General features: G+C 39.8%; 1 protein-coding gene across 1 annotated transcript in view; it reads left to right on the plus strand.

Moving 5' to 3' along the window:
- LOC129726412 (thrombospondin type-1 domain-containing protein 4) overlaps positions 1 to 13,269 on the plus strand; it is a 287,959-nt gene that overhangs the window by 142,936 nt on the left and 131,754 nt on the right. Inside the window, exons 4-6 of the mRNA XM_055683060.1 lie at positions 8,740 to 8,830; positions 8,916 to 9,018; positions 9,202 to 9,359. Of these exons, the coding sequence (XP_055539035.1) occupies positions 8,740 to 8,830; positions 8,916 to 9,018; positions 9,202 to 9,359 (352 nt within the window). The remainder of the gene's footprint in view (positions 1 to 8,739; positions 8,831 to 8,915; positions 9,019 to 9,201; positions 9,360 to 13,269) is intronic.

Below are 13,269 nucleotides of genomic sequence, written 5' to 3' on the forward strand. Positions count from 1 at the left end.
TATACCTTTTTAGTTTCCAAAAAACCGAAATTTTTTTTATTGTACTATCTTCAAAGACAACATCTTGAGAACATGTTCACAAATTTTTATAAAGATCTGAGCAATAGGAAGAAAGTTAGTGCGATTTGCAGCGCGCCTCGCCACGGCCGCATAAGCTAAACTTGAAACTTTACACGCGATTATCTCGGGATAGTGTTTACCGAAAAATGACTTTGCCGTGATCCTGATTGCGGGAAAACTACTGAACCGATTTCCTTCATCTTTTTTTTTTAATTTTCGTAATTAAATTCGCCGGTCCTTGAACGATCGCTTTTCGAAACATACAGTTACATTTTGCCGCAAAAAAATTTTTAATGCAATTTTTAGAGCTCAAAACGTGCTTTTTTTGGGAAAACGTTCCCATTTGCACTGAAAACAAAATACTCATGAAAGCGATCGATTTCGATTGACCCGCTGAGTCTCCATCTGGATCACCGCAAGCCTCTGCAAAAAAATAGCGTTTCGGGCAAACGGCCATTACTCCAGTAATAATTGGTATATCTCAAAATCAAACGTATTTTTTTGTCGTTGATAAACTGTACTTTCAGAAAAATACCCCTTGATACAATGAAAATGGTGCTATGCACTTAAAAATAGATTCAAACTTCCCTCATTTTTCTCGACCAAAAAGGTATATAACCCCTTAGGCTACTACAAGCCAACATCAGCGCTTCTAAAAACTGTACAAGACTATGCCAGTGCAAATTCTTTCTTTACATTTGATGTAAAATATGTATGAACCATTTGAAAATTATAGGCTTTCAATAACTTTTTCAACTGCTCGAAAACAGATCCAGTCGTAGCACTTGTCAAATGGATTCGCTCCATGATGTGAACCGACTGAAAACGGTGTCATAGACATCAGTCGTTCTAATGGTGCGTAACGCGACGCAGGTAAAAATGAAGCGGAAGAAAAAAGGAAAGGGTTTTAGAAAAGCCAAATCGTTTTTTTTTCGGCCCTCCCAAGGCCTGCAAGCAAGCGAGCCGGATGGCAAATGTAGGACAGCAAGGCACCTTTTCTCTTTAAATAGGACAATTTAATTTGTTATGTTCCAATATGTTTTCCAAAAAGGGGTCGTCCACATTCTATGTGGACATATTAGAAGGGAAAGGAAGTCGGTGATACGTTTATGTCCTCGCTTGTCTACGGAGGAGGGGATGTGGTTATGATAATGTCCACGATATTTTTTCTAAAAAAAAAGAAAATCTGACAAAATATATTGCCCTTCAATGAAAATTCTACAGATATTTTGGGTTTAGAGTCGTTGTCAGCTATAATTGCGATAAATTTGGAATCATTTCCTTTGTGCCCTCTTCGCACAAGGGTGCAAACTAAAAAAACGAAACATCGAAAGAAGCTTAACAAAAATTGTTCACCTTCTAATGCTTAAAACCACTCACAGCAATCGATTGGAAAATTAGTTATGCGTCCACCAAAATGAAGAACAGCTTTAATGATTACAAAAAAAATCTCTGTAGTAGCTTGCAGAAAACATTCGGGTGATTAAACTTTGAACGCCAATTGCTCGAAATAATGTTTGTTTGGTTCGGTTTGGTTGCACGCCGATCACTTGTACCGTTTCGACTATAACTTCGAACAGTCTCAAACTTCGAACACTTCAGACCAATAATCGAATTATTATTGCTAGTGTAATAATAAGTATGATTATTATGTTCCAGCCCGTTTCTTGGAATTTCCTTCACCCAGTGATAAATAGCTCTTTACTGTGAGGTCACTTCCAGGGAATCAGCAGGCGTTAAAAAAAGTAAAAGTCAGTGTTCAGTCGGTTTGCCTATCTATCTCTTAGTGATTACGTTGAAGTATTCGGAGTTTGAATCAAAGCCGAGTTCTGAGTTTTCGTTATTTGCATATACCAAACATGTTTATGTATATAAAAAGCACTTAACTACAACAAAAACCAACATGCTAAAACATTACGATCGACGAGAAAACCCATTTTTCGCTGATTTTTTAGTGCGAAAAGTTACATCATAGCTTAAGTGTTCGAAATTTGATACAGTACGGTACTATTGAAAGATGTAGAGCCTAGTAAAATGTTTTTTTTTCGACCAACAATAGCTGTAATCAAGGTCAAATCTCTGTAGCTGTAATCAATCAGTCTAAATCAAACTAAACAACCAATCACTTTTTTTCTCCCCCGGCACAACCGACACTAAGTATACAAACGATTTGACTTTCTGAACGATTTGTTGTTGTTGTTGTTTTGCCCACATGGGTGCATAACGACACGCTCATCGGAAGAATAACACTCAGTAGTTACGTACAAAAACTAGCATGCACAAATTTATTCTTCATCATCTGTTCGATCATTGTTGCAAGAGGAGAATATATTGGAAAGTAGATCGATCAGCAGCAGCAGAAAGTTTTTATCCAGCGTCACTTTTGTCCAGGGAGGGGTTCTGCCTAGCATCCAAGTTGTTCTGATCTCGAAGAAAACTTTGTAAAAAGTATAACAATCCGTCCTTTTAAGGACGACCCGTCTTAATTGAAATAGTAACAATATGTGTACGAAGTGTTCATGACATTTGAACACGACCATCATGGATTTGGGTCAAAGTTGAGGGAATTATTCATCTAGGTTCACTTAAAAAAATCCAAATTTTGATGTCAATTGTCGACACCGTATTTAAGATTGTTTTATAGTGAACCTCGATGAATAATTTTCCCAACTTTAAACCATATCCGTGATGGTGCCAAGTTTGTACTTTCTCGTAGACTGGTGCATGAGTTTTTACCTCCAATTAAAAAATAAAATTTAATGACATTTACATCGAGCAGGACTCAGTACCACCCCCACTGTTTTGTTTTGTGAGTGAAGTGGTATTCTATTTATAACTGTGTTTCAGCAATATAGATATTACTTTTGAATGACTTCAAGTCAATTAAACAACGCTTTTCTTCAAGGTACCGGATCATTCAATGAAAAATAGAGTTGAAAGAGAATTATAACTGCAATTTCCCGCTTTACACCAGCAAATTGATTAACCCCAACCGAATGTATTCTCATACCTATTGCGAGAAATACTTGGACATAAGACAGGCTGTCGTCGTGCTTGAAAAGATGTCAATATTTGCTTGTCATGTAATATCAAATTATTTACAAAAATAATTTGTTAAAAATATTTGCTGTCTTATTTAGTAAGCGAAAAATTAAGCAAATATGTACTTCGTCTGATGTCTTTTTTGCTAGTTAGTTCACTACTAAGCGAATAGTTGCCTGATTTTTTTCTTTGTTCATTGATAAAAATGTTTGAAACCTGTAAATTGATAAAAAAAAATAAAACCTGTAGATCAGCGGTTCTCAACCTGTGGTACGCGTACCCCTAGGGGTACGCGAGAGCCTTCAGGGGGTACGCGGAAGAAAAATCAGTAATGGCGGACAAAGCAGTTTTTCTTTATAATGCTTCATTTGTTGTTTAAGCTTGCTCTTTAAACATAACTGTAGCAATCAAACAAAACAAAGTTCAATTTGAGACCAGAACTAGCATATCACAACATGATCTACCACTACTCTCTCTCGGGCTTGGAGAACATTCCAAATCCAGGGGGTACAATTGATTTCAAAAATTTCGCCAAGGGGTACGCAGACAAAAAAAGGTTGAGAACCGCTGCTGTAGATCAATGGGTCTAGAAATAAATAAATTAATAAAACTCAGTCAGTGTTATCTGGTTCGTGGCCGCGATTTCACATAAAAATCATTTTTGTAGGTAAATTCAAATGCTCTAAGACCTGCACTGCTGCTGTGATATAATATTATGACGTACATCCATTTGATCAGTTTTTGAATACATCCAAAAAACGAACGAGTTACTTGTCACTTTTGTATTGAAATGGTGCATACGTCATTTTGTTTTCTTGATTTCATGCAACGTACGAACAGGGGCGGATTAACGCATAGGCGAAGCAGGCGGTCGCCTGCTCGTCAATTATCGAGGGGCGGCATACGAACGGCTAATACGTGTGCTTATTTTTTAAGCGACGAGGATTTTTTTCTCTCGCTAGCAGGATTTCCATTCACGTGCGACGCGACCAGGCATGTACCATACAATTTTCAGGATGCGCAAGGTGATGTTTTGTCGCTTTATGAACTACATACTTGATAGTAGGGTTTGCAATCCCGGGAACGATTACCCGGGAAATAGTTTTTCCCGGGATTCCCGGATCCCGGAAACAGAAATATTGATTCCCGGGATTCCCGAGTTCCGCGAAAAATTTTGTTAGATTTACTATAGTTTTTTATACATTAGTGGCAAAATCTGTCTTCGCCTGCAGCTCAAATCAGCCTCCGTCCGCCCCTGCGTACGAATAAGTAACAACTGAAAGAAAGGTACCAAAAGATGAGTCTTCGAATAACGAACAAATTGGCATAAGAATCCCATATTTGAAAAAATGGCGCTTACGTCAGTCTGCGAGATTACGGCAGTGAATGCCTAACAATCCGTTTTATCCTCAGCTGAAAGTAGTGGACACTCCAGGCTCTTCACTAGCGGTGATTCAGCGAACTTAAGCAAAGTTTTACAGAGGGAGATTGCATCATTTAGGTCTGACGGAAAATTGTCAGCGGAAGCAATTGTTCGACGACATAAAAACCCTGAAACCTACTCTTCTGCTAACATATGAGACAAAAATCGATTATGAATTTGTAGTGTGAACTTGAATAAGTTTAGTTTTTTAATTCGTTTTCATTATCAATTCGCAATGAAATAGGAAACGATTGTTTGATACCTTTTATTAATAAACTTTATTCAAAATCTCATTTTTGCTAGGGTTTTCTTTCCATTCCCGGTTCCCGGGAATTCCCGGGAAATGAGATTTTTTATTCCCGTTTCCCGGGAAATCAATTCCCGGGCATATTGCAAACCCTACTGACCACCATACGTCTTCATAGTTTTATTTTCAAAAAATGAGCAACGATGTGCAAAACGGGACCCAAAAATCTGAAAAGTTCAATCAATTTCCCATTGACATGTTTTTTGGCTTCCTTTAGTATGTTTTATCTCGATTGAGATATTGGTTGTATTTTTTGCAAGTCTTGAAAGTACAGAAATTTCCCTTCAAAATGAAACTTGTTGAATCAAAATCAGATCAAGACTGAGGGAGTTACAAGTGTTTAAAGTTGAGCTAAAAATTTAGACTTTAAACATGAAAATCGTCGAAATTGCCTGATATAGCAACGTTCAAAGTGCAATTAAAAATCGATATCTCAACCGATTGTCATAAAACTTTGGAAAAAAGGTCATTTACAGTTTGAGAATTTTCGGAGAAATGCAAAACATCAAAAATATTGATATGAAAAATCGAGTGGGACGTGCCGATTAATGCACCTACCGATGAAGTTATGCCGCTACCGCACAAAGACAGTCGACTGTTGCGACTTATTTAGGGCCGTGCTAGCGGCCATGCACTAGTAAACTTTTAAGTTTAGTAAAGCGGGCAATGTATGTAGTTTCGCGGGAATGCGAAGATGAACGGGAATAGAAGGTGTGACTAGAATTAGAAAAAATTTTCCCTCGTCCAGACGGGACACGAACCCGCAATCTCCGTTGTCTCCGGCAAGGTGTTTTGGCCAATTAAACTACTGGGTAAGGGTAACTCTTCCTAAGACCAATGTCGAATCACCCTCTACTATTGTGTTCCCGCATCTCAGCACGCCGCGATGAAACTGCACACACTGCCCTGTGGAAGTTTATTTCTCTCAACTGAGAGAGTGGTCTCTTTACGCACACTATGTATAATGACTTATTATATCTACAGCGGCGCAAGCGATGAGACACGTCAGTTGGTGGCCAACTCCCATGGAAGGCGTATCACGGAAGAGCTCCGTTGTGCTAATTCTACTTTACGAACTAATTTAATTTTTTGTCATATTGACTTACATTTTAAGTTTAGTAAAGCGGGCAATGTATGTAGTTTCGCGGGAATGCGAAGATGAACGGGAATAGAAGGTGTGACTAGAATTAGAAAAAATTTTCCCTCGTCCATTCTAGTCACACCTTCTATTCCCGTTCATTTTCGCATTCCCGCGAAACTACATACATTGCCCGCTTTACTAAACTTAAAATGTAAGTCAATATGACAAAAAATGAAATTAGTTCGTAAAGTAGAACTAGTAAACTGATTAATTTGAATAAAAGCAGGCTCTTATGTACCCACATAGTGTATTCCCGATTAACTAGACAAAATATACTGTAAATCGTTAGAGGAAGCAAGCATTAAAGAACCAATCAGAGGTCGAAATCTACGTTTCGATAATTTTCAATAGTACGCAAAAACGAATAATCAAATTACAATTTTCTGCATTTAGGCTGATGAATTGATGACTTTCCAATCGATTGCTGATTTACTAAATAAATCTGTTGAAAGTTGATCGATATTTAAGCATTGGAAATTGGATCCTCTGCTCCGATTTAAGATTTTCATTTTACACCCCTATTTAACCGAAATTTTTGAGAGATGTAGTTCTGCGTCAAAATTTTGCCGTACTTTCATTACATTGAACTCCAAAACACTGCCTCCCACCCCCCCCCCCCCCTACACACGGCTATGTCCAATCTGCGTGTATTTGCAGAATAAAAATCGTCAATGAGACTCATGAGAAGGATAGTCAAGTGAAATTAATTTGAAACAATAAGCTCATCCATGCCTAATTTAATTCTAGTTTCGTTCTACATGGTTAGGAGAAACCGATACATGACACATCGAATTAAAACGATTTCTATACAAGGCACATTCCCAAAGCGAGAATAACGTACCCCGCAACCGCATCGCGTTTGAATATGGATGAAACATTCTAATTGAGAACTTAACAGGAAAAGGGCTGGGGTGTTACAAAAAGAAATTGCAAACGAGTGCGATATCCTGCAGTAATGCAATCAACATTATAATTACGATCACCGTTATGTGCCGGGGAGGCTGGTTTCCATTTCCAGTCTGCATTCTTAGCTTTTATGTGCACACATTTTCTCATCTAAGCACTGCTTTCAATCAATTAGTCCTGCAATGCAGTAATTGAACATTGCGTTGTGGAGATTCCTTCTAATACTGGCTCAGCAGAGGGATTAGGTGCGGGGCTTACATTGTTTCCAATGATTTGGCTGAAAATGGTTCGATGAGTCAGTCAACAATGAAGATATAGGGCAGGACACAATCGCACTACCTAGTATTTAGTATATACCATAACATAACCAGATGCATCATCCGATGTGCAATAAGCATTATGCAATCTCGTGCTGTTGAAAGGCAACCAGTGGATTTTAAGGCCAGGATAGAGTGTAACATTTCGACATTTTGACATTTATGATGGCAGGAGATTAAGTAGTTATGCTTTCGAATCGAACCCTTCAGAATATATTTTGTATATTTGATTTTGTTTGTGTGTATTACATTAAAGAAATAATAAATTAAAATATTGTGAGTTACGACTACCGACAGTTGTTTTAACGCCAACAGATTAAATTTAACGTGAAAAGATATGAAGCGAGATGTAATTTTACAGAGTAAATTTATTGCGCGATTTGCCTCTGGTGTCTCAATTTGGATGGATTCAAATTGCACCGCGGTTAAATATATAAAATAAAACCATCAAAGAGCAAAAATGTTCTATCACACTTCCAGCAACCAAATTTCTCACTCTAATTCGGCGAAAAAAATGAGCCATAAAAATGTGCCTGCGATGCATGGCAGGTTGAAAAGTGAAGTGACAGTCGGTGGCTCGAACAATTATATTTCTGATTTGCCCATTCACGTTTCGCCACAAGAGATGATTATAAAAATAAGCGCCTTTCAGCACCGGCTGCAACAATACATGTGTCTACCATCCGCTTGATCTCTTCTTTTCATTCACAGAAAATGACTGCTCGTTAGTTGTACCGATTTCTACCTTTCGTGTTTTAAAGGCAGGCACAGACAAGGCGGTAATCTGCCAATTACGTTGCGCTCGAAGCTTCAATGTTTACTCCATTATCATCAGGACGCACGGCAAACCGCGTGCCGCTCGTATGCATAACACTGAAGCACAGCTTAATCTGGAGCAGAATGCCTCGGTAAAGTCACACATAAAGCAGGATGCTACAGTGGTGCGGGTGTAATAATGCCCATACTGTGCCGTGCGGACAGAGATTATGATTATGTTTTTGACCTCCTGTCAGCATCAATTCTACTCTGTTCCATCAGACTCCAACAGCGGTTGGCACTTTTCTTTAACTCCGCGTGTAATAGAATGTTAACGCAAGCAAGCGCAGAATTGAATGTAGACGGGAAAGCCACTGTCTGGCCACATTTTGAACAGCACAATTACCAACGTCGGAGATACAGTGAAATCTGACGAAAACACAGATGGTGGCTCGGTTATCAAATGGTATTCACACGATTGGAAATGTTTTTCTTTGACCAGCGGATGTCCAAAAAGAAGATGTCATGTCAATGTCATGGCTTAATTGAAAGTGACAGATATATTGGCCCCCTGTATATCAAACGGTCAGATATTATTTTAGCAAAATAATAAAGGTTACGTGATGTGGCTACCCAAAAACCTTTCCCCAGAATTGAAAGAATATTGTTCTGTCAATTTTCATGATACGTGCCGAACATTTCTCAGCACAATCAATGTATCAATTATCAATTACAGCATAGAATATTAATTGATAAACTTTATGTCCTATCCTATCTTCAATTTCAGATATATCAATGGGAAAAAGAGCTCCAAGACTGCGGTCGAAAGCCACGACTGCATAGGCATTGTTAGACGCTATCACCTCTGCAACGAACAGGTTAGTAGGTATTCTACTAACCTTCGCTCGATTAAGTCTGTTTGCATTCTACAGCGGTAATAATCTTACGCCTGACTTGTTTCAGGAATGCCCCGATCCGACGGTGGATTTTCGAGAACAGCAATGCACCAGCTTCAACAATCAGGTATTCCAGGATAAACGATACATCTGGGAGGCATTCATCAAAGGTAACTATCGTCGCGATTGAATGTATCGTCTACCGGGCCATAAACGATATGATGATGCAAATCAAACAGATATAGCATCATATACTCCTTTCCTCGGGACGATATCCTTTCACGATTTCACGTACATATATTGGAACGATATACTTATGCTTATGTTTCCCACCGCTCTTTTTTATATCGAAGACGACGCCGAGTGTGAGCTGAACTGTAAACCGATCGGGATGCGTTATTTTGCCACACTAAATAAAACCGTTATCGACGGTACAGCGTGCAGCAAACCAACCGAGTACTTTCGACGGAACAACAGTGGCCGGGGAATCTGCGTGGAAGGAATCTGCAAGGTACGTGTCAATTTATTTTTGAAAAGCCAAGCACCATGGATGTTCTTTTGCATCCATATTCATATAGTTGTACCTGCAAATGTTTTCCATTGTGTGTGCACTTCTGTATGCAGAAGAGATTTTGCTTGGATCGTTCTATTTTCGGTGAAAATTGATTCAATTGTGAGCAGAAATAGATTTTCTTATGATGTTAGCAAACAAATAACCACCCGAACCGTACCGTAACTGAACCCGAACCGTACCGCAACTGAACTCCACCGAGTGTAAAAAAGATCAATTCAAATGGTCAATCCACCACAATCGGCACCAGTTGCCACTTGCAGCGAGTCTAAGATTTGTTCAATATGGACAATTAACACAAATTAGTAACCTAACACTCAACCCGCGTCATGATCTGCTCACTCCGCGTCCCGATCGCAATTCATCAGCGCACCCGTCCTGACCTTATTGATCCCGCGATCGGTTACACAAAGGCGCTGGCAGGAGTTTTATTAATTAGTTGAGCGCCCGGTTCGCTCTTCGGCGATTTCTTTTTAATCCAATTGCTGTTCTGCTGTCTGACGCGCACACTTGCTATAGATTTTAAGCACTCGTGCGCTAAACTCACCCGTCACTGACCATATGTGTAGAAATCCGTTTTATTGGATACTTCAATTACGTCGGAGTCGATTGATAATTGTAGCTGGAAAAGTTTCTATCCAGATAGAAACTGAACTTTTTTGTTTATTAGTTCGTGTTAACTGCCGTGCAAAAGTGCTGTTTGTAAATTTGCTTAAAAATTACATTCTTGGGAAAGTTGCATGTTTTTGAGTAACGTGCCACGATGAATATGTTAATAGTAAATATAACAATAACAGATAATTTTACGGCGAGTTTACATCTTGAATTTGTGCGCGGTAAACCTGATCTAAATAATTTATTTGAAGAAATATTGTGCCATTTTATAGCGTATTAGATGATGACGATCAGAAATTTCCCAAAAATATAGGGAAGTCCAAAAGAAAAATAATATGAATCTTAACTGAACAGAACTGAAGGTCTTGAATTTATACATATGGTTATATCTTATTGAGACGCACAGCGGTTGGAGGTCGGAAAAACTATTGAAGGCTATTTATACATGTTGGTATGGTGATTTTTAACAACTGTGAGTTTCCATAGGTGCTGTGTTTACTGGTTGTCGTTGACTCCCACACTCCTCCTCGACGTAAGTACACCAGCAGCTTCACGAAAACCCTGAAGTTTAACGGACTGTAACGGCTTCGTCATCATATCCGCAATCATCTCATCCGTCGGACAGTAGCGAATATCAATTTCTTTATTCTGCTGCAGCTCTCGGACAAAGTGAAATTTTGTCTCGATGTGTTTTGAACGGCGGCCAATAGTTGGTGAGTTCGTTTGATGATTACTCCTTGGTTATCCTCGAAAACGACCACGGGGTATACTAGCTTCACATCAAAGTCTTCCAAAATTTTTCGAGCCCAACGAAACTCTTGACAACACTCGGCCAACGCAACATACTCTGCTTCAGTGCTGCTAAGTGTGACACAAGTTTGTTTCTTCGAGCTCCAGGTTATGGATCCACCATGAAAACGAAACAAGAAACCGGATGTTGATTTCCTGTCATTTGAGTCTCCTGCCCAATCGGCGTCAACATAGATTTTTAGTGATGAATTATCCACGCCCAGAAATAACTCGTCGTGCAAAGTTCGCTTAAGGTAACGTAGTACTCGCCTTGCTTCCAGCCAGTCAGCATGAGTTGGACAACTGGTTTTCCTACCCAGGATCGATACTGCTGCCGAAATGTCCGGACGCGTATCAACTGCTACATACAATAAACCACCTATTAAACTTGGGTATTGATGATTGTTTGGCAATTTTTCTGCTTCATCCTCCTCCTTTGATTGTATGTGGCCAGGGCTAAGCGGAAACTTTGACGGCTTTGCATCAGTCATTCCAAACCGATCCAACAGCTTCTGGATGTACGTTGTTTGGTTTAGACTGATTCCTCCAGCTGATCGATTAACCTCAATACCAAGGAAATGTTTGATGTCGCCCAATGACATCACATCGAAGTGCTGGTTTAGCTCTCGTAATATTTCATCATATTCTTCCTCTTTTTCACAGGCAATAACTAGATCGTCGACATACACCACCAAATAGACACATTTCTTCCCATCTCGACGAATGTAGAGGCACGCATCATTTTTGTATTGCTCAAATTTAAGTGATTTCAACACTGCATCGAAAGTTTGACTCCAAACGCGGGCAGCTTGTTTAAGACCGTACAAACTTTTATGAAGTAGACAAACTCTACCTCCATTCTCTTCATTAACACCAGGTGGAGGGCGCATGTACACTGTTTCCTCTAGAATCCCGTGCAAGTACGCAGTTTTTACGTCGGCATGTTTAAGTATCATGTTTCTCTGATTTGCTACGGACATCAAAACACGAAAGGTAACTTGCTTGACCACAGGGGCAAATACCTCGTCGAAATCTGTGCCGAATTTCTGCGTGAACCCTTGTGCTTCTAAACGAGCTTTATAGCGCACAACGTTTCCTTCCGATTAGCAGGAAGGTCTGTCGACTCCCACGTGTGGTTTGTGCGGAGTGATTGTAGCTCCTCCTCAATTGCTGATTTCCACAGCGCGCCTTCTGGACCATTAACAGCTTCTTCATACGTTCTTGGTTCAGGTGGAAGATTTTTCACCAATCTGGAAGTCTCTTGTTGCCCGTATCGAATTGGTGGTACACCTTTTGTAGTACGCTCCGAACGACGTGATACAGTGACTAATTCATCTGAAGTATCGCTGAGAAATTCTTCACCCGACTCATATTCCGAGCTTGTATCGGAAAAACACTTCTGTTCATGGCTTTTGTCTGGTTGCGGCTGAATATCTTGCGACAACGGTGACTCGATCTCAATTACATCGACTTGCCTGTCCTGTGGGTGGTGGGTTTTTTCACTTTCCAGGAACCACCGGGACACCAAGGACACCACCGTGTTATTGGATGGATTTATGAAACGATATGCTTTGTGATGATTAGAATATCCTACTAACGTCATCTTTTCAGCTTTCGGCTCAAGCTTGGTTCTTTTCTCGGATGGAATATGTACATACGCTTGGTTACCGAATACTCGCAGGTGAGTGAGATTCGGTTTCTTGCCATACCAGGCTTCGTAAGGAGTTTTGTTGGTTGATTTGGTTGGTAACAGGTTCTGAAGGTAAGTAGCTGTGTTGATTGCCTCGGCCCAATAGCGGTATCCCATCTTTGCGTCCAGCAGCATACATCTTCCCATTTCAACCAGGGAGCGATTTTTTCGCTCTGCAACACCGTTCTGTTGTGGCGTGTAAGCGGTCGTGTACTGCGGAGTAATTCCTTTTGATCGATAGAATCTCCCGAGGCGTTTAGACTTATACTCTCCTCCTTGATCAGACCTGATTACTGTTGGGTACCTACCAAAACGTGTATGCACCATTTCGACGTAATCTTCTCTCTTTTCTGCAGCTTCTGATTTGTGCTTTAGAAAGAAAACCACAGTGAACCGACTGAAATCATCAATCAGCACCATGAAATAACGTGCTTTTTCTGGTGTTACGGTATTCATCGGACCGCATATGTCAGTGTGAATTAAATCAAGCACCTTAGTCGATTGCGAATCAGATTTCTTTAGAAACGGCAACCTTGCCATTTTTCCCAGCTCAACCGGACTTCAGGATGTAGAGCCTCAAAGCGGTCAAAGTTACGGTTTTTTGATCGATGAAAGAAATATTCGATCTGGGAGTGTCTCTTGTGTGCTCCGGTGTAGCTCGAAACTCCCAACGCAAAAGTTTTCATGTCCCTGAATTTAATTTTTATTTTTAAAACAAATTCTTATGAAACAATATCAGATCTCGACATTTCATGC

This window comes from Wyeomyia smithii, chromosome 3 (assembly GCF_029784165.1).
Source record: "Wyeomyia smithii strain HCP4-BCI-WySm-NY-G18 chromosome 3, ASM2978416v1, whole genome shotgun sequence".
Lineage (NCBI taxonomy): Eukaryota > Metazoa > Arthropoda > Insecta > Diptera > Culicidae > Wyeomyia > Wyeomyia smithii.